The 22,726-nt window shown below is 38.5% G+C and overlaps 1 protein-coding gene across 7 annotated transcripts in view; it reads left to right on the plus strand.

Annotated features, from left to right (window-relative positions):
- SLC44A5 (solute carrier family 44 member 5) overlaps positions 1-22,726 on the plus strand; it is a 350,897-nt gene that overhangs the window by 239,581 nt on the left and 88,590 nt on the right. For all 7 annotated transcript variants that reach the window (XR_003124439.2, XM_049111784.1, XM_025417965.3 and 4 more), the window contains one exon: positions 10,864-10,937. Coding sequence is in view for 6 of the 7 variants with exons in the window: in XM_049111784.1 (XP_048967741.1) it covers positions 10,864-10,937 (74 nt within the window). In the remaining variant the exon portion in view is untranslated. The remainder of the gene's footprint in view (positions 1-10,863; positions 10,938-22,726) is intronic.

Raw genomic sequence — 22,726 nt, forward strand, 5'->3', positions numbered from 1 at the left:
AGTCAACAATCTATTTGTAATTGTCAAATGTAGTCTATGTGTCTCTATTACAAATGAAATTTGTGTCCATTGTGGAAGTTTTGAAAAAAACAGATAAAGCAAAAGAGGAAAAACAGAATCACATAAAACTATAACACCCGGAGATAATGACCATTAGCTTTTTTTTTTTTTTTTGGTATATTCTTTTGTTTAGCATTTACATACATTTTATAATACTATGACCTTACTAAGATGTTGATAATCTAGTTTTTACTAAATATATTATGAATATATTTTCATACAGTTATTCTAAAAATTATTTCTATCTTTTCTTTATTACAAAGAGTGCAGTATTTTATATCTTTACAGATAAACTCTTGCTTCTTCTATACATGTTTCTGTGGTATAAATTACTAGAAAAGAAATTACTAGCTCAAAGGGCATACAATTTTCTAAGGCTCCCATCATCAGTAAGAAATGATTTTATTATTAAAAGTTTTGGTTTCTGATGGTAATCTTCTCTATTTCATGTACATGCCTTTGGTTACTAAAAGTTATTTATCATATAATTATTAGAAGGCATGAAATTTAAAAAAAAACTTTTTAATAGCTGAATTTCAGTAGCCATCCCAGGCATGAAAATTTTCAGACGTTCATGGTTTCAGCAAATATTTTGAGCACCTACTCTCTATTTCTATGTAGAAGGAAGCCTAACCTATTCCAAGAAGGTTAAAGAGCAGCCTAAACTGATATGGATTCCCTCTAAAATTAGTTGATAACTTTGGACTAATGTTCCAAGGCTGTTCTCAGCTGATCCCCTAGCACTTCTTCTACGTAGTACCTTTATCCATAATGTCACACGTAATATGGGCAATAACTATGATATGGCTCTCATTTTACTAGCAATTTATTGAGTAGTTTCTGCCTACTGACAGACTTTTTAATATTATGCAAGTTTTGCAAACATGATGAATAACATAGTAAGACCAATTATGCCTGAACTTGCCCCATTTTAAACAAAAGAGACATTTATATGGGCATCACTAAACTTCTCTATATAAAAAAATGAGGTTTTATTTCCCCTTTACAAGTAGAAAATATAAACTACAGCCAGTTAAAGCTACTCTCTCAAGACAGTGGAAACCCAAATGCAAATAGGATAGAAAAGATTAACTGTAAAGAATAAGATCCAAATATCCAAATGTCATCTTATATAATCTAATAAATTTAAAAGACATTAACATCATCATATAATTTCTTAGGATATCAAGTTATTGATATATTTTATTTTTCAGCAAGTCTAACGTGCTAAAAATAGGGGCATCTGGGTGGCTCAGTGGTTGAGTGTTTGCCTTTGGCTCAGGTCATGATCCCTGGGGTCCTGGGATTGAGTCCTGCTTTGGGCTCCACGTGGGGAACCTGCTTGTCTCTCTGTTTCTCTCTCTGTGTGTTTCTCATGAATAAATAAATAAAATATTTTTTAATGTGCTAAAATAATAATATCACAAAATTAACACTCTTTAATGGTTGGATGATGGAATTCTACTTTAAAACGGATGTTAACTTCAAGTCATCCTTAAATTTTTTTTGATTCGAAAAACTTGCATTAAAATGGAACACCTGAAAAAACAAGTTCATGTCATTAAAAACTTATTTGTAGCTTCTTGTTAAGTTTCTGATTCCAGAATAGTGGAATTCTTCAAGATACTCTTTTAACCTCTTGTTATCCTTATATAAATGGTAAGCATAACTTATTTCTGAAATCTCAACTTTCGCACACATAACACAGACAATAGAGAATTTTGAGACAAGGTGTCTGGGAGGGAGAAGAGAAACTGGGGGCAAGCAGAAAGGATATAATTAATCCCCTCAAACACAAGCTCATAGAGAATGTGTCTCTTACAAAATTACCAAATTCTCCACTAATAGTCAAGAGTAGAGGAATAAAGGTAAAATATATTTAACTTAGATAAAACTTTACCCTGAAATAGCTCAAATTTTGAGTTTACTGACTTGTTGGCATCAGTTCAGATGGTCTGTCCAATTCAAGCCATACTCTGTATGTTGCCAAGTGTATCTCAGTGAAGCTTGGAGGGTGCCCCCGCAAGTGCATTGTCCATAATAAAGCCTCTGGGAAATGAAAGTCATTCTGTTTCCCGGAATAGACTTCTGCAGTAAGAATCTGAGTGGTAACAGATGACTTTAATGGCATCGTGCAGGTGCCAGCAGAACCACAGAGGAGCAATGCTTCTAAACTATGGGTTATAAATGCAGCCATGCTGTAGATAGATGTATCTAGGTGACACCAAGAACTTAAGAATGGGAGGTGATCATGCAGCTAGAATTACAGGCAGTGGACAGTCCCTAAACTGACTCATTAAACACAAATGGATGATCTGTCAGAGAATAATGACTTTTAGGACTTTCATTCTCGCTCTAATGCTTGATATTAATGACCTTTCAGAATGGTTGATATCATTGGAATTTCACCTGCTACAAAGAAAGAAAACCAGTAAATGAATCAGTGTCTGAATGAAGGGACAAAATTCTCTCTGAAAGGGAAGCAGAACGACAGTTGTTGGAGGATAAGGACGAGTGTGGAACTGAAATATGCATTTCACAAACAAAACTCTCTTATTACTTCCTAATTTAATCTCATGGATTATATGGAGGAGGAGAGGAGAGGGAAAGAGAAAGGGAGAGAGAGAGAGATTGATTTATTTTACTGGAGACAGTATGTCCAGTTGATAAACTTAAGCTTGGCAAAAAAATTGAATCCCTAAACACATATTCACTATATAGGTCTCCTCCTCCCACAAAACCCTGAAGTTTGAACCACAGCACTTTTTATTTCATGAGAGTCTGCTTATGTTACTTTAGCCTGTCAGCAGTAAAAGAGATGTGTCTTGCTGATCATTCATGGGCTTCTATGTCTGTAGTGTGAAAAGCCCCATACCAAATGCTGCCATAGAGGACTTCACAGTCTAGGTCAAAGTTTCTATAAAAGTCCAGGTAGTAAATATTTTAGGTTTTACAGGCCAGATGGTTTCTACTGCAGCTACTCCATTCAGCCACTGTAGCAAAAAAGTAGCCTTAGATTATATATGTAGGTATAGATGTATCTTTATCTATATATAAAAATGAGTATGGCTATTTTCTAAAACTCTTTATTTATGGAAACTGATATTTGAATTTTGTGTAATTTGTATGACACAAAATATTATTTTTTTGTTTTTTAACCATTCAAAATATAAAGACCATTCTTAATTCACAAGTTATATAAAACAGGCAGTAGGCTAGATTTGACTTAGTCTAACTCCCTGTTCTAGGTTATAATAAATGGAAGGTACGTTGCCTTGACAATATACAAACAAAACTCTACAAAGGTTAAAGAGATCTATTCCAGTTGAAAACTTCATTAAGGAGGTGATATTTGAACTGATTTGAAGGGTGGGATTTTAATTTAAAAAAAGTTTACATTTAGGGGCACCTAGGTAGCTTAGTTGGTTAAGCATCTGACTCTTGATTTCAGCTCAGGTCGTGACCTCAGGGACATGATATTTAGCCCCACATGGGATTCTGTGCTAGGCATGGAGCCTGCTAAAAATTCTCTCTTCCTCTCCCTCTACCTCCATCCCTGCTCATGTGTGCTCTCTTTTTTTCTCTCTCTCTGTCTCAAAAAAAAAAAAAATTACATTTAATTATTTTTTTACATTTATGTTCACTTATGTAATACCCATATTCAGCTTATTCATAGCACAATTTTTAATTCAAATAACATATATCACTGAACAAGTAAATTCCTGTGTATTGTAGCCTAGCAATGCTTATCATGTTTTCCATATTATATTTTTTATGATAAAAACACTTAACCTGAAATCAACCCCCTTAACAAATTTTTATGTGCTCAGTACAGTATTGTTTAATATAGGCCCAATGTTGTACCACAGAACTCTATAACTTATTCATCTTGTGTAATTGAAATTTATACCTATTAAATAGCAGGTCCCCATTTGCTTCTCCCTCTAGCCCCTGGTAATCATAATTCTACTTACTGTTTCTATGAATTTGGCTACTTTAGATATCTCATATAAGTGGAATCATGCAATACTTGTCCTTTTGTGATTAGCTTATTTCACTTAGCACAATGTCTTCCAAGTTCATCCATGTTCATTCAAAATAATTGAAATCAGGATCACAAAGAGGTATCTGCACTCTCATGTTCATTGCAGTATTATCCACAATAGCTAATATGTATAAACAACTGAAACATCCTTGCAAATGAGCAGATTAAAAATGTGGTATATACCTACAATGGAGTATTATGCAGCCCTAAAAAAGGAAGATAATGCTATCATATGAAGAATGGGATTTCATAACTGGGTTGGAGATCCACACAGTAAGAAATGGAAAACTAGGACAGAACTATAACCAGCAAAGAAGTTGAATCAAAAATCTCCCAACAGAAAAGAGTCCAGGGCCAGATGGCTTCCCAGGGGAAGTCTCTGAGACATTTAAAGAAAGGTTAATACTTATTCTTCTGAAACTCTTCCAAAAAATAGAAATGGAAGGAAAACTTCCAAACTCATTCTATGAGGCCAGCATACATTGATCCCCAAACCAGGCAAAGATTCCATTAAAAGAGAGAACTAGTGGCCAATATCCCTGGTGAACATGGATACAAAACTCTCAACAAAATACTAGCAAATGGAATCCAACAGTATATTAAAAGAATCATCACCACAATCAAGTGGGATTTATTCCTGGGCTGCAAGGTGGTTCAATATTTATAAATCAGCCAACATGATACACCACCTTAATAAAAGAAGGGATAAGAACTATATGATTTTTTTCAATAGATGCAGGAAAAGCATTTGACAAAGTACAACATCCACTCTTGGTAAAACCCCTGAGCAAAGTAGGGATAAAGGGAATGTACCTCAACATTATAAAGGCCATATAAAAAAAAAACCCACAGCTAATATCATCCTCACTGGAAAAACTGAGAACATTTTCCCTAAGGTCAAGAACAAGACAAGATGTCCACTCTCACCACTATAAATAACATTGTCCTGCAAGTCCTAGACTTAGCAATCAGACAACAAAAAGAAATAAAGGGCATCCAAATCAGCAAGGAAGAAGTCGTACTTTCACTCTTTACAGATGACAGGAAACTCTATGTAGAAAACCCAAAAGACTCCACCAAAAAATTGCTAGAACTGATAACACAAATTTAGTAAAGTTTCAGGATACAAAATCAACATACAGAAGTCTGTTGCATTTCTATATAATAATGAAACAACAGAAAGAAATCAAGGAATTGATCCCACTTATAATTGCACTAAAAACCATAAGATACTTAGGGATAAATCCAACCAAAGAGGTAGAAGATCTGTACTCTACAAAGTACAAAACACTGATGAAAGATATTAAAGATGAGACAAAGAAATGGAACACCATCCCATGCTCATGGATTGGAAGAACAAATATTGTTAGATTGTCTATACTACCTAAAGACATCTACACATTTAATGCAATCCCTAGCAAAATACCATCAGTGATTTTCACAGAACCTATAACAAATAATCCTAAAATTTGTGTGAAACCAGAAAAGACCCTGAATAGCCAGAGCAATCTTGAAAAAGAAAAGCAAAACTGAAGGCATCAGGATTCTGGACTTCAAACTAGATTACAAAGCGATAGTGATCAAGACAGTGTGGTCCTGGCACAGAAACAGACACATAGATCAACGGAACAGAGTGGAGAACCGAGAAATGGACCCACAGCTATGTGGTCAACTAATCTTTGACAAAGCAGGAAAGAACATCCAATGAAAGAAAGAAAAAAAGTCTCTTCAACAAATGGTATTGGGAAAACTGGACAGCCACATGCAGAAGAATGAACCTGGACCAGTTTCTTATACCAGACACAACAATAAATTCAAAATCATGAAAGACCTAAATGAGAGACAAGAAGCTATCAAAATCCTAGAGGAGAACACAGGCAGCAACCTCTTTGACATCGGCCATAGCAACTTCTTACTAGACATGTCTCTTGAGGCAAGAGAAACAAAAGCAAAAATGAACTATTGGAACTTCATCAAGTTAAAAAGCTTTTGTACAGTGAAGGAAACAATCAACAAAACAAAAAGGCAGCCTACAGAATGGGTTAGTTATTTGCAAATGACCTATCTGGTAAAAGGGTTAGTACACAAAACCAATAAAGAACTTATAAAACTCAACACCCAAAACCCAAATAATCCTGTTAAAAAATGGGTAAGAAGACATGAATCTATATTCTTTTTTTTCCCCAAAGGAGACCTACAGATGGCCAACAGACATAAGAAAAAAAAAAAAAAGAACAGATGCTCAGTATCACTCATCATCAGGGAAATACAAATCAAAACTACAGGGATTAGTCAGAATGGCTAAAATTGACAACGCAGGAAACAACAGGTGTTGGCGAGGATGCAAAGAAAGGGGAACCCTCTTGCACTGTTGGTGGGATGCACACTGGGGCGACCACTCTGGAGAACAGTATGGAGGTTCCTCAAATAATTAGAAAAAGAAGTACTCTGTTTCCTGGCAATTGCACTACTAGGTATTTTACCCAAGGATGCAAAAATACTGATTTGAAGCCATACATGCACCCTGATGTTATAGCAGCATTATGAACAGTAACCAAATTATGGGAAGAGCCCAAATGCCCTTTGACTGATGAATCGATAAAGAAGAGGTGTAGATAGATAGTTAGATAATTACTCAGCCATTAAAAAAAGACCAAGAGTCCCACCCTTAATCCATTGTGCCACTTAGGCACCCTGCCCCCTGTTTTTTTTTTTTTAATTTATTTATGATAGTCACAGAGAGAGAGAGAGGCAGAGACACAGGCAGAGGGAGAAGCAGGCTCCATGCACCGGGAGCCCGATGTGGGATTCGATCCCGGGTCTCCAGGATTGCGCCCTGGGCCAAAGGCAGGCGCCAAACCGCTGTGCCACCCAGGGATCCCCTGCCCCCTGTTTTTAAGAGGAAATTTCTAAAATAACAAAGAGAGGTCCAGGTCAAAACAGGCAACGGGAGCTGGATCCCTGGTTTCAGGGCCGCTAAGTTGCTGTGGGGGCACAGTGGTCCCGGTCGGTGGCCACCAAGAGGAGGAGGGCTCAGCTCACGTGGGGAAGGCTCTCACCTACTTCTAGCGCTCCTTGGTGTGCAAGTGAGCATGCTGAACCTCTTCCCGAGCTTGCACCACGGAGAGCAGGAGAGACCCAGGTCCCTCCCCCCGTCCCCACATCAGGGCCAGGCCCTTTCCCTGGGGAGAAACTCACATGAATCCACTTCCGACTGGCTGTGAGGATGAATAAAGAGAATCTGGCCCACTCCCCAGTGAGGACCACCGCTCTGGTTTGGACCATGACTCTGCCCTCAGACCGGAAAAGTATGTGGGACCTTATGCTCACTTCCCTTATGTGTATCAAGTGGTGACCAGTACACTGATTGTCCATCCCTTTGCTTAGGCAGGAGAGGGCTTAAATAAATTACTTAGATTGGTCCATGAGAACAATAGCAACAACAACAACAACAACAAAACAAAAGGAGCTCAAATCACTCCAGGAACAAATTTCAAAATAGGAATGTTTTATCTAAAAAAACCTCAGGGCCCCTGCGTGGCTCGGCAGTTGAGCATCTGCCTTTGGCCCAGGGCGTGACCCTGGGGCCTGGGATCGAGTCCCACGTCGGGCTCCCTGCATGGAGTCTGTGTCTCCTCCTTCTACCTATGTCTCTGTATCTCTCTCTGTGGGTCTCTCATGAATAAATAAAATTTATTTATTTTTTTTTAATTTTTATTTATTTATGATAGTCACAGAGAGAGAGAGAGAGGCAGAGACACAGGCAGAGAGAGAAGCAGGCTCCATGCACTGGGAGCCTGACGTGGGATTCGATCCCGGGTCTCCAGGATCGCGCCCTGAGCCAAAGGCAGGCGCTAAACCACTGCGCCACCCAGGGATCCCGATAAATAAAATTTAAAAGAAGAAAACCTCTCATGTTTTTTGAGATTCTTGAACATTCCATTCATGATTTGCAGTTTGTGCAACCTTCTTTTGTGTTTAAATAATAGAAAATTAACTGGTCTGGCCAGGGGGTGTGGTCTTCTATTTCCCCAAAGCAGCGTACCAGAAAAGCAAAGCAGACTTGAATACATTATCGTCCTCCCTTGTCCTAGAATAAATAACCCCCAAACAGCTCAATGTGTGAATTATTGAGAAATGCTATCCCACTGTGGGGAGAGACTGCTGGGGGGATGGATGTGTGGGCCTGGAGTAGTCCCTGGTGCTGCAGCCTGTCCTTGGCGCACACGCACGCACACACACACACATACACACACGAAAGAAACCATGGTGTAAAACCCCATATGGAACCAAGGCTCCAGCTGAAGCCTATTCATCAGTGCTGGTAGCTGAGGACTGTGGGTTTTAGTTTAAAAAAAATTTCCTTTTGGACTCTACTGCTTTCCTTGTGCCTTGTCCTTTGAGATTGGTACGTTTCTTTGAATCATTGTTCTGGTATACGTTTCCGGCTCCCTGTGCTTGCTACATAACGTTATCAATGTCTAACATTATGATGCTATATAACATTAGGTGATTATCAACAGGAATTCTGGTGTATATTGCATATGATGTAAATATATTGGTATAACCATAGTACAGACATATAATTACAGGATGCTGGCCAATCTGGCAGGTGCTTCTGGTCACACCCGATCTCTTCTTGGCGGTTCTGATTAAACACAAGGGCTTTAACAACTTCAGGATTTCTAATTAAGGCACACCAGTGTTCTAGTTTTCTCTCCTTTAGTTCCTTACCTCCAGGCATTTCGTATTAGATTTCTCCCTATTTGACTACTGCTCTCAATTTAACAACTGCTCTGGTAGGATGAGGACCTGCCGAGTAGGCTGTGTTAGAATGCGTGTGAACCAGATCCTCTCCTCACCTCCAAGCAGGTTTTTGCTCCTCTGTGATTGTCAGCCAAAGAAAACTAGAGCACTTGTTTCCTTCGCTTCTTCTTATGGTTCTCATAAGTCTTAAATCCAAATGAAATTTAAAATTCCTGGGGTTGAAATTGGATTTAAGCAAATGATAGTTTACGGACTGAACATGGTTAACTGTCTCTAGGGAAGCCTCATGTCCTATTGTGCGGAACAGTAATAGGGATGCGTGTGAAATTTTTTAGATAGGGCTAATGTGAGGCTTTACTGAAAATTGAAATATTAGAACAACTGCTAAATGAAAGAGTTAGGAATTAGAGACCTAGATATTTGGTGTACTTTACCCCCTCTCTCCCTCTCTTTCATGGATCTTAAGTAAGTCACCTCACCTTACTGCCCCTAAAAACCTATTCTTAAGAAACTCACAGGGTACATGAAAGCAGTAGAAGTATAGCTGAGCTTTACCAACGTAAGCTATTACAGTGTCTGTTAGCGAGCAATTATTATTCATTATTATTCCTGCTGCCATCACAAAAAAAGAGTCTATGACTTCAATCAACCAGCCTGCGCTAAAACACGAGAGCATATATCTGTATGCCCTCAAGAGCAAAGAAGATTTTGCTATGAAAATTCTCACGTGCAACTTTTAATCCTCTCCAAAAGTTTGATCTTTTTCTCTTTAGTAATAAATTTTTCCTTAAGTTTCAAATAGAGAATGGTGGTATTTTTTCTTACTTTTTTTAAGATACAGTTTTGGCCATCCAGGCCACGTACAAGCTGGACAAGGTATCATATTAGGCCCAGGCGATACTTCAGGTGAATGCCTTGAGTGTCCTTGCTGGATCTTAGCTTGAGTTGTGATCCTTAGCAAATTATTGAGCCTCTGACAAGCCAGTTTTTCTCCAAACTTAGCTTGGCAATAACTAGTTTATAGAATGGCTGGTCATGTTACAGTTTTGAGCCATTTAATTTTTTAATGCATTATATATATATATTACTGTGAGTATAGTTGCAAGTCTACTCCACATAGAAAGCTTATGTAGTCAGTCCTTTACTTAATAAATAGTTCCCCCTCCTTTTTGTAGAGGAGAGAGGTGGGAAGGTGCAGAGGGAGAGGGGGAAAGAGAGAATATTAGCAGGCTCACACCCAGCCTGGGCTCGATCTCACGATCCTGAGATCACGACCTGAGCTGAAACCAAGAGTCAGATGCTTAACCGACTGAGCTACCCAGGTGCCGCAATAAACAGCACCCTTTAAATGTGTGTGTAGAAAGATAATGGAGGGAGGGAGAAATGGAAAAAAATGGCTTTTTTTCTTTTTTACTATATCATACATTGAGGAAGCACAATGAGGAAAATCATAAAACCAAAAAACTTAAATTACAATTTCAAATAAAAAAATATTTGCTTGATGTTACTGGACTCCAGTCTCTAAAAAAAAAAAAAAATCAGGGGATCCCTGGGTGGCGCAGCGGTTTGGCGCCTGCCTTTGGCCCAGGGCGCGATCCTGGAGACCCGGGATCGAATCCCACATCAGGCTCCCGGTGCATGGAGCCTGCTTCTCCCTCTGCCTATGTCTCTGCCTCTCTCTCTCTCTGTGACTATCATAAATAAATAAAAATTAAAAAAAAAAAAATTAAAAAAAAAAAAAAATCATATGCATAAAGAACCAAGAGAGAATAGATACTAAGAATTCTGAGGGAGTTTCTTTAATCATGGCACTATGACCATTCTAATGCTACCAAAGTCTGTGATTACAGAAATACATCTGATACACCTTTCAGAATTATTGGATATAAAATGGCATATCACTATGATTTTTCCCCCCTTTCTTCTATTTGTTCACTAGGTAAGATGTCATTTTGGATCCCTTTTAATTCTGTGTTCCTTTTTGTCTTTAGGAGTTGTACAGATGTTCTGTGCTGCATCATCTTCATACTGTTCATCATTGCCTACATCCTTTTAGGACTTGTGGGTGAGTAAATACAGGTATAGAAGAGATTTAAAATTTGCTAATGGGATAACTAAGTCAATGGCAGATTTTTAACATTAACCATTTTCTTCCCAAAGCCTTGTTATGGATTATTGTCTTTTCTGTTGGGGATGTGCCCCTCCAGTACTCATTGGGTAGCAGACTTAAAGAATAATAAACACAAAGTAGTTTATTCAAAGGCAAATCCAAATTACTTAAGTATGTATGATTGTAAATAAGAAAAAAACTTATGATTTTTTAAATCATTTTTACTTGTGACCTTCTATTAAGCAGCTAATTTTGTTCATGTGCTATTTACTAGTATGCACTAGGGCCTAGATTAGTTAATACATAAACTTTTCTTTTTATAAGCACATTAAAAAGTTGGAACAATTATTAAGAATTTTACCACATAATTCATTGACATTTAAGAAGTCTTACTGTCTTTGCCTATCAGGAAGAGATATTCTGTTATTTACTTTTAGGTTAAAGATTTTTCAATGAAGTTGGAAATGAAGAGGAAATACATAGAAATGATCTACATTTTAAAAAAACCTACCAAAGGATAGTAAATATTTTCTATAAAATGGTCTCACAATTGCATGTGAATGTATCTCTTTTCCCCTCTGAGACTGAAGTCCTGTCCCTTAGATGCTGACTTAGGAAACTTTGATATATTATTATTAGAGCAGGGCCAAGAAAACTTCAATAATTCTAGTACCAGTAATGAATGGGCTAGAGTTAGTGTGGACAGAAAGCATAAGCAGAAAGAAGGCTGTGCCTACCTGGGAACTGTGGAAAATGCTCTTCTGTGTTCTTCAGTTTTATCTCCCAATAACAGAAATATTTTGAGAAGAGCAATTGAAAGTAATTTCCAAAAGATCATCTCAGGAATACCATGCAGTAACTATACAGAATTGGAGAACTCAAAAAAAGTAAGACAGGAAGAAAAGTAGGGAGAGAAGAATAAAGGAGAATAAACCACAAACTAAACTAAATAATGAACTCTAAATAATGAATAATAGAACTAAATAATGTTCTCTGAGATCTCCAGAAGGTTCCTTTGCTATTTCTTCAAAGCATTTAAACTTCTAAACATGAAGGCAGATGTAGCACAATACACAGTCTATAAATTGCAAATTATAATAAATTTTTTTACGCAACTAAAAGAATTTTAGTTTAAATTTGGGACACATCTTTCTTGTCTCTAATTTTTTTTATTGCTTTTACTTTTTGTCAGGGAACTGAAACTTTTTTTAAGGGAGATGTGTGGGATTTTTTTTTTTAAGATTATATTTATTTATTTGACAGAGGGAGAGCACAAGTAGTCAGAGTGGCAGGCAGAGGGGGAGGGAGACGCAGACTCCCTGTTGAGTGGAGAGACTGATGTGAGGCCCAATATGGTCCTGAGATCAGGACCAGAGTCAAGGCAGGTGCTTAGCTGACTGAGCCACCCAGGTGCCCCCTTTCCTATGTTAATAACTTATTGTAAATTTTTTTAAAGGTTTTATTATTTATTTATTTATTTATTATTATTATTATTATTTTACTTATGATAGTCACACAGAGAGAGAGAGAGAGAGGCAGAGACACAGGCAGAGGGAGAAGCAGGCTCCATGCAGGGAGCCCAATGTGGGACTCGATCCTGGGTCTCCAGGATCACACCCCGGGCCGAAGGCAGGCACTAAACCACTGAACCACCCAGGGATCCCCTATAAATTTTTTTTATGAATGTTGAAACAACATGAAAGCTGAAAATTTATTTCGCTATGTAGGTATGTTCACAACAATGAACAGGTAAAAGAAGACTTGGAGTCAAGTTGATGTAGGGTTTCCTTGTATTATTTGTTTGACTTGGGCTAGTTTCTTAACCTCTATTTTCTTATCTGTGAAGTAGGGAAACATCACCTACTTTGCAGGGCTGCTGTGAGGAGTGAATGAAATGAAATGATATCCAGGGACACTGATAATGGTACATAATACTTCTGGGCAGCATTTCATTTGCTATCACTGTGTAATGTAGTTCTGAATTTTAATAAATTGCCTTTACCTGTAATTTGCTATATTGTTTCTATGGCAACCCATCACTTCGGTTACTAAAGTCTGAATGCACTCAGGAACTTCATAAGGATGTCATATGGTGCCTGGAATCTTTTTTCAGGAGATCTCATGGCATAACAAATATGAGATCTCCATTTCTCAGAGTCAGTGTGTTGTTATCCACAGAGAAACGTGTTCTGTCCTTGTCTAGAGCTGGGAAAGCCGCTGTCACTCTCTCTCCTGTTGACACGGTAGAGAAAAGGGATGAGAGTGCACCCCATCATTTCCCCCCCCCCCCCGGAGCAAGATAAGAACTTGGCCTCTTTAAGATCTCCAGATTCGGTTTATAAATACCTTAATTCACATAATTGGAAGATAAATGTTCCTCAATGAAACTGGAGGATAAATGTTCCTCAATGAAAAACTGTTCAATATTGGATTTAGTGATTCTTCCAAATTAATCCTGATATCACTGATTAAAATGAACAACTCAAAACTTACTAAAAATATATATATATTTAGTATATAAATGTACATATATACACACTTCCCTCATTCCTGAACTACAAATAACCTAACTAGTCTAAGATAAACTTAACTCTTCAGTTATGGCCTACATTGGATTAAAAGAAAGTGAAGGAAAATGATTAGCAGGGGTTACCAGGAGTGTGAACACTTTTTTTTTTTATATGAGAAAATAAATACTCTCACCTGATTGATGAGAGATGATGCTAACTCAGTTTCACTGATGTGTTGTGAGTAGTGTCAAAGTCAATAAAAGGAAAGCTTGTTTAAAGTGGAGTTGGGAAGCCAGCAGAGGAGCTCTCCCGTCTGCCACTCCCCATTGATGGTAAATCCAACAGGAGGAGAGGTACCCCCAAGTCACTACTCCTTCATTTATTGAAAAACATACATGTTTGTATTTTATTGTCAAATTTTCATTCCAGTATAGTTAACATGCGGCGTTATATGAGTTTCAGATGTACAATATAGGGATTCAACAAGGTCAGTACCACCTGAGCTGCTACTTTAGGAGCCCGAGGGAGGAAGGCAAGTTCTCTCCCCCAGCAACAGCCCAGCCAATGAGAGGCACTCATAACTCAGCCAAGGAGAAACCGCTGTACTTCAAATTCCAGGGGAATCCAATGGACTTTTTTGTTTTTGGTAGCCCTCCCAGCTTCCTTTTTCGCTCTATAAAGGTGTGTTCATCGCCTTTGCTCAGCTCTGCTGTAGTTTGCTCCATTGTTCCCAGGTAAGCCCCATTTTTGCTGGTGAGACAATTGATGGTTTTATTTTTAAGGTTCACAGGAGTTTGACATCTTTTGCCATTTTGTGAGATCAGGACCTTCTAAAGGTGTGTCTTTTGTTCATTTCTTTTCATAAAACGTTTTACCACGAAAGAGCCATGTTTCTTAAAAATTCTACTGAGGAAAAAAAAAAACAAAAACCCTGTTCTTTGCCCTTTATGTGGAATATGGCCAGCTAGGGTAACACTTGGATGCAACAAAGGCACTTGACATTCGGCTAATGAAAAGCAGAACCTCTGTTCAAGTGAGTAAAGTGGAGTCTGGGTAGAAGGTAATCACATCTCCTTGAAAGATCAAACTAATGTTTATGATAATAGCTCTCTTCTGTCCCACTTCACTGATGGTTGCTATCCAATTATTGTACTAACTAGAAAAATGAATAGGAATATTTATTATGCAAATTGTCCTTTGTTATCCTTGTGCAATAATATAATTTTAATATTTAATAGATTTTTATTTCCTCTTTTTAAAAGAATTATTCCAGTATAGTTAACATACAGTGTTAGGAGTTTCAGGTATACATTAGAGTGATTCAACAATTCTATACCCAGTGCTCGTAAGTATGCCTTTTTTTTTTTTTTTTTTTAAGATTTGACCTATTCATGAGAGCTACCGAGAGAGAGGCAGAGACACAAGCAGAGGGAGAAGCAGGCTCCCTGCAGGGAGCCCAATGTGAGACTTGATCCCCAGACCCGAGATCCTACCCTGAACTGAAGGCAGATGCCCAACCACTGAGCCACCCGGGGTCCCAAGTGTACTCCTCTTAATCTGCTTCACCTATTTCATCCATCCCCTCACTGTTCTCTCCTCTAGTAATCCTTTTTCTCAATAGTTAAGAGTCTGTCTTTCTGGTTTCCCTCTTCATTTTTTCCTGTTTGTTTCTTAAATTCCACAGATAAGTGAAATCATATGGCATTTGCCTTATTTTATCCTTTTCAAGTATATTTCCAGTTGAATATTTACGCATGAAGCACTTAGGGTCCAAAGTTTGGTTTGGGTTTTACTTTTCAGTCTTAGAAAAAATTATCCCTAGTAGTTGAGGTGATGGGACATTAAAATGAAAAGTAAAATAATGTAAATCAAGAACTCTCACAGTGCTAGGAGGGACCCAGACCATGTGAAGAAGCCATATGTAGGGGTCCTAATCATCAATCTCCGCTGAATTCCCAGCAATCAATGGTGTTTACTGTTCACTCTGTAGGGTTTCAGGTGATTGGAGTCCCTGTCAACATGACTGTATGGGCCCCAGCTGAGCCTTTCCCAAAATTTCTGACTGCCAAAATCATGAGCAAAATAAAATGATTGTATCAAGCCAGTGGGTTTGGAGGTATAAAAATAAGCAGAACAAAATTTTGTACCTGGAAGTGGGATGTTGCTTCACAAAACCTGAAACAGCGGAATTTTTAAACCAGGGCATGTTCAGAAGCATGGTGGATTTTGAGGAAACTGTCAGGGTTTGAAGGAGAGTGAGAAAAATGCAATTAGAAACAGGAGGGAAGGGCACCTTGCTACATAGCGGTGACAGTTTGGCAATGCTGCTGCAGACAGTAATGTGGGAAGTCGGAGATCTACCTCACGAATTCAGTGATCTAGCTGAAGATCACGCTTAGGAGTGGAACCAAGCCTGAAGAGCCCCATTCACACCTGGCCCTGACTCAGGTGATGATATCCAGACTTCGAACCTGAGCCTGATGCTTTAATTGGATGAGACTTCCGGGGATCGTGGGCGAGTATAAACATATTTGATTGCAGTGGGAATGTAAAAAATGTGTGGCCGGAGGCTGGACTAAGGTAGTTTTAACACATGGCCGGGACTTCTTTGCCCTTCTTTCTGCTGAGAGGTATGGGTCTGTGTCTCTTCCCCTTGAATCTGATGAAGCTTGGGATTCCTTCTCCAATTCCTCCAAGCCAAATAAGACCAGTTAAGGGCCTTGATGTGCAAATGATTTATAGATCAGTTGCAAAGGATTCAAGGAAGGGCATCATGAATCCAACGGCACTTCTCAGTAGATTTGGAAGTACCAAGTACAGAAAGGAGGAGACTTTGCATGATTCAGTCATAAATCCTTCATACGATGAGGTAGAGAATAAAGAAAATAGCTTAATTAATAACCAAATGTGGTCAAACTTGACCTCATCATTTCTGGTATAAAGTATGTGGGGTAACACGGACACATGGATGCTTTTGCACTCATTGCTTCAGGAAATCCAGCCTATCCTCCTCTTGCCTGACTTGAACTACCCCCAACTGCCAAGAAGGGCGAAGTCTCACTTCTAGTGTCGAGGTAGAAATCGAGACCCTGTAGTCTACTGGAGATCTAACATTTTGGTGGTGCCATTTGGTGTCCTTTCTTAGTCAAGTGTTCATCAGGATTCTTCTACTCCTATAGTCGCTTCCTACAATACGATCCAAATATATAGCTTTTGAGTCTTTATGCGGTGCTCAGCCATTTCTCCCCAAAGCACTGCTAGGGTCTGAATGAATGCAGCCCCTACTCTTAGGCTGTGGCATTAAGCCTAGGGACCAGCTCAGGCTCTACCCTCATGGCAAGTTCCTTTTGGGGTATTTGTATTCCTCTTGGCCTTCAGACCTAGTTCAGGTCAATCCTACCTATCCTAAATTGAAATCTCATAAAAGTTTGAGTACTCGTCCATTTCTCATGAAGAAAATTGGTCTTCCCTATCCCAAGGAATTTGAAAAAAGGAGAAACCATGTTTTTATAACTGAGAGGTCACTCAAGTGAACTTCTGAAAGACAAAGATAATCCCAAGGTGACTTTGATTTTGTCTATATACAGAAAGAGTGAACAGTTTGCCCTACTAATAAATAAGTATAATTTAAAAAATAGGTTATGCCTCACCAGGCATCCTATTCTAGTTTGTGATCTTGGGGGTATGATCCTAATGTTCATGGTAAGGGGAAACGTAATGGACAGCAGCTCTGACAGGACATCCCAGTATGTTAGTCTACTTTGAAACTAAAATGTGCTTTCCTGTCAGATCACAGCTTAGAAATAGTGTTTCTTTGCCAAAACAACATTTCTAAAGTAAGAAATTTGAAGAACTCTAATTCTTTATTTTTAAAATTGTTCTAGTAAGCTTTTTCTTTTTTAAAAGAGTTTTTCTTTTTAAAATTTTAATTCCAGTATAGCTAACATACAGTGTTATATTGGTTTCAAAAGTCCAATGTAGTGATTCAACAATTCTGTGCATGACTCAGGGCTCGTTATAAGTGTACCCTTAATCCGCTTCATTTATTTCACCCATCCCCCCACCCACCTTCCCTCTGGTAACCATCAGTTTGTTCTTTATAGTTAAGTCTATTTCTTGGGTAGTCTGGTTTTGTTTTCTTTTTCTTAAATTCCACATGTGATGGAAATCATAAAGCAAAAATAATGTTATTGCTCCAAACACTGGTTTTCTAGGAGACAGCTGATATGTCAAGGTGCAGAGAACCTTGGAGGAAGGGAGTGGTTGAGGCAGGGAATGTCTGGGGGCGAGAAGGCTGCGAGGAAGGTGGTTAGTTGGTCTTAGCACCGTGGGGTTGGGAGCAGAGGGAGTCTGAATTTGTCTTTCTCCGACTTTACTTAGCAATATATTTTTTATGCTCATGATGTTGCAAATGGCAACATCTCATCTTTTTTATGGCTGAGTAATATTCCATTTTGTGGGGTTTTGTGTGTGTGTGTGTGTGTGTGTGTGTGTGTGTACACCACTTTATCCATTCATTACAATTGGGCTGCTTCCATAATGTGGCGATTGGAAATGATCCTGCAGTAAACTTAGGGGAGCATATGTCTTTCCAAGCTAATGTTTTCATATTCTTTGGATAAATACCCAGTAGTGGAATTACTGGATCATATGGTAGTTCTATTTTTAAGTTTTTGTCGAACCTCCGTACTGTCTTCCTCAGTGACTGCAGCCGTTTGCATTCCCATGAGCAGTGCATGAGCATTCCTATCTCTCCACATCCTGCCCAAGAAACTTGTTTCTTGTGTTTTTGATTTTAGCCATATGGACAGGCGTGAAGTGATACCTTATTGTGGTTTTGATTTGCATTTTTACTGATGATTAGCAATGTTCAGCGTCCTTTCATGTGTCTGTTGGCCATCTGTAGGTCTTCTTTGGCAAAAAGTCTGTTCCTATCTTCTGCCCAATTTTTAATTGGATTATTTGTTTTGAGGTGTGTGAGTTCTTTATATATTTTGGTGACTAGCCCATCATTAGATATGTCATCTGCAAATATCTTCTTCCATTCAGTAGGAATGAAAGGTTGCTTTTTAGTTTTGTTACTGTCCCCTTTGCTATGTAGAAGCATTTTATTTTGGTATAGTCCTAATAGTTTATTTGTGCTTTTATTTCCCTTATGAGACCTATCTAGGAAAATGTTGCTATGGCCAATGTCAAAGAAATTAGTGTTTGTGCTGTCTTCTAGGATTTTTACAGTTTCGGATTTCATATTTAAGTCCTTAATCCATTTTATTTTTGTGTATGGTGTAAGAAAGTGATTCAGTTTCTTTTTGTTTTTTGTTTTTTTGTTTTTTTGTTTTTTTGTTTTTTTGTTTTTTTGTTTTTTTGTTTTTTTGTTTTTTTGTTTTTTTGTTTTTTTGGTTTTTTTTTGCATATGGCTGACCAGTCTTCCCAAGCTATTTGTTGAAGAGATTATCTTTTCTCATTGCATATTCTTGCCTCCTTTGTCGAAGATTTGACTATATGATCATGGGTTTATTTCTGGGTGCTCTATTCTGTTTCATTGATCTATGATTTATTTTCATGCTAGTCTCACACTGTTTTGATGCTACAACTTTGTAGTATATCTTGAAATTTGGGATTGTGAAACCTCCATCTTTGTTCTTTTTCAAGATTGCTTTGGGTATTAGGGGTCTTTTGTGTTACATACAAATTTTAGAATTGTTTGTTCCAGTTCTGTAAAAACTACTGTTGGTAGTTTTATAGGTATTTCATTAAATCTGCAATTGTTTAGGGTAGTAAAGACATTTTAACAATCTGTTGTTCCAATCCATGAGCATGAAATATCTTTCCGTTGGTTTTTACTGTCCTCAAGGTCTTTCCTCAGTATTTTATAGTTTTCAAAGTACAGGTCTTACACCTGTTTGGCTAAGCTTATTCCTAGGCATTTTATTATTGTTGGTGCAATTGTAAATGGGATTGTTTTCTTAATTTCTTTTAACTTCATTATTTGTGTATAAAAATACAATGAATTTTTGTATATTGATTTTGTAACCTGTGACCTTACTGAATTCATTAATCAGTTCTAAAGTTTTACTTCTTCCTTATCATTTTGGATGCCTTTTCTTTGTCTGATTTCTGGACTTCTAGTACTCTGTTGAATAAAAATGCTTGGTGGACACCCTTGTCTTGTTCCTGATCTTAGGGGAAAAGCTCTCAGTTTTTCAGCATTGAGTATGATGTTAGCTGTGGGTTTTTCAGTTATGGCCTTTATTATGTTGAGGTATGCTCCTTCCAAACCTACTTCTTTGAAGGTTTTTACATAAACGGGTGTTATATGTATCACATGCTTTTTCTGCATCTATTGAAATGATGGTTTTCATATGGTTTTTATCTTTTCTTGATGTGATGTGTGTATCCTATTGACTGATCTGCAAATAATGAACTACGCTGTATCCCAGGAACAAATCCTCTTTGGTCATGGTGAATGATTTTTTTAAATGTATTGTTGGATTTGGTTTGCTAATGTTTTGTTGAGGATTTTGCATCTATGTTCCTCAGAAAGACTAGCTGGTAGTTCTCTTTGTAGTATCTTTATCTGGCTTTGTATCAGGGTAAATCTGGTCTCATAGAATGAATTTGGAAGCTTTCTTTCCTCTTCTGTTTTTTGGAATAGTTTGAGAAGATTAAGTATTGCCTCTTCTTTAGCTGTTTGGTAGAATTCACCCATGAAGACATCTGGTCTAGGACCTTTGTTTATTAGGAGTTTTTTGATTACTGATTTGATTTCATTGCTGGTAATCAGTCTATTCAGATTTTCTATTTCTTCCTCATTCAGCTTTAGAGGTTATAGGTTTCTAGGAATTTATCCATGTCTTCTAGGTTGTCCAATTTGTATATATTTTTTCATAACATTTTCTTATAATCCTTTGTGTTTCTATGGTATTGGTTATTTCTCTTCTGATTATGTTTAAGCCCTCTGTCTTTCTCTCCCTCCCTCCCTCTCTTTGGGTGAGTCTGGGTAAAGGTTTATCCATTTTGTTGATCTTTTCAAAGAACCAGTTCCTGGTGTCACTGATCTGTTCTATTTTTTTAGTTTATATTTTGTTTATTTCTTATGTAATCTTATTTCCTTCTGGTTTTGGGCTTTGTTTTTCTTTTTCTAGCTTTATTTGTTTATTTGAGGTAGAGAGAGAGAGGCAGAGACAGAAGTAGAGGGAGACTGATAGACTTCCAGGGTTCCCCTAATGTATAATTGTCCTTTTTCTTTCCCTCTTGCAACCTTTGAGATTCCTTATCGCTTTTTTTTTTTTTTTTTGCCTTTAATTATGTGTCCTGGTGTGGACCTCCTTGGGTTGATTTTGTTGAGGCTTCTCTGTGCCTCTTGGGTCTGGATTTCTGCTTCCTTCCCCAGATTTGGGAAGTTTTCACCTATTTCCTCAAATTTTCTGCCCCCTTTTCTCTCTCCTCTTTCTGGGATCCATATAATGTGAATCTTATTATGCTTGATGGTGTCACTGAGGTTCCCTAGTCTATTTTCATTTTGTATTTTTTTTCTCTTTCTCTTCTGTTCAGTCAGATTGCTTTCCATTACTCTGTCCTCCAGGTCACTGATCCATTTCTCTGTTTTCTCTAGTCTACTATTTATTCTATCTGGTGTATTTTTAATTTTGGCTATTGTTTCTTCATCTGATTGATTCTTTGTTTTCTGTCTGAGTTGAGGGTCTCATTGAGGTCCTCCACTCTTAAGTCCACTGAGTATTTTTGTGACCCTTATTTTAAATTCTTTATCAGACATATAGACTAACTATCTCCTTACATTTAGCTCTCTGGTTGTGATTTTGTCCTGCTGTTTTGTTTGGACAGATTCTACTCATTTTATGTAACTCTGTGTCTCTTTCTAGGTATTAGAAAGTCAGCTATGTTTCATGCTCTTGAAAGCCATGGGCTTTTGAAGAAGAGGTTCTGTAGTCCCTTGCAGTGTGATGTTCCCTGTTCACCAGAACCTGGTGCTTCAGGGTTGTCTCCTATGTGTGTTGCATACACTCTTCTATTGTAGCTGAGCTGCATTTACCTTTATGTGACTTGTCTGCAGTGTCTCTTTGTTGTGAGCAGCATTTAGTACCTGTGTGGTTAATAGGCCATTCTGGGATCACCTTGTGCCTGAGTTGAGTCAGACCAGCTGTTTGCCAGAGCTAAGGTGGCACCCAACTTCAGTGTGCTTTCCTTGTGTTGTCCTCTGAGCAGTTTTTATTGGTGGGTAGGGCTGCAGTCAGATCAGATGTCTGCCCCCAGCACCTTACTGGGGTTCCAGTCAGTCTGGTGCACGTGGTTATCTTTCCCTCTTCCTGGGTTAGGAGTCACTTCGGAGTTGTACTGGTCCCTGTTAGGACTGTGCCAGGCTTGTGGCACTGCCTTAGGTATTCTCCGGCCAAGGGTATGTTGGAAAGCACAGGTGCATGGGGGAATGTGTGGGCGTGCGTGTGGTGGCAGCAGTGTCCTCACTGGTCCACTTCGGAGTGCACCGGCAGCTGCCTGGGAGAATTTCTGCTGAGGCTGATAGGGATGGAGGGGGCAGGTCTACAGAAGCCCACAGGGAGCACGCACACCGTATCAAGCTAGGTGGAAAGTGTTCAGGTTGCACTGGTTCCTGTAGGTGTCTGCGTATTTAGGTAGGGAGTGGAGGAAGGAAATGGCACCTGCCAGCTCTTTCACTCTCGAAGTCTCTCAAGGATTCCTGCCCACAGGGTCTGAGAGTAGCAAATACATGTCCACCCCCTATATCCCAGGCATTTTTTAAAAAAGTGCTGCTTCTAGGGGCACCTGGCTCTGGCTCAGGGATTTTTCAAATCCCATGTTGGGTGTAAACATTACTTAAAAATTTAAAAAAAACTGCTACTATGTTGTCTCAGTGGGGCTGTTATTTGTGCTATCTCTTTAAGGGTGGGGACTCTGTGTTTTGTGGCCCTCCAGCTCTCCTAGAGCCAAGCTGCTGATTTTAAAGTTCCAGATGTTAAGCCCCATGTTTATTAGGACTTCCAAAGTTAGTCCCCTTTGGTTTTCAAAGCCAAATATTATGGGTATCTGTATTCCAGGAGCCTGGTGTGCAAGGTTCTGTTTCTCTCCCCTCCCTGTGCCTGTGACATCCTTCTCTCCCATGGACAGTCCTGTGGGTCTTTTAGCTCCTGACTGCATTTCCACCCTCCCTACGCTCTGGGGAGGGGGGGGCTTTTCTCTGTATGTAGCTATGGAGAG

This window comes from Canis lupus, chromosome 6 (genome assembly GCF_003254725.2).
Source record: "Canis lupus dingo isolate Sandy chromosome 6, ASM325472v2, whole genome shotgun sequence".
Taxonomy (NCBI): Eukaryota; Metazoa; Chordata; class Mammalia; order Carnivora; family Canidae; genus Canis; species Canis lupus.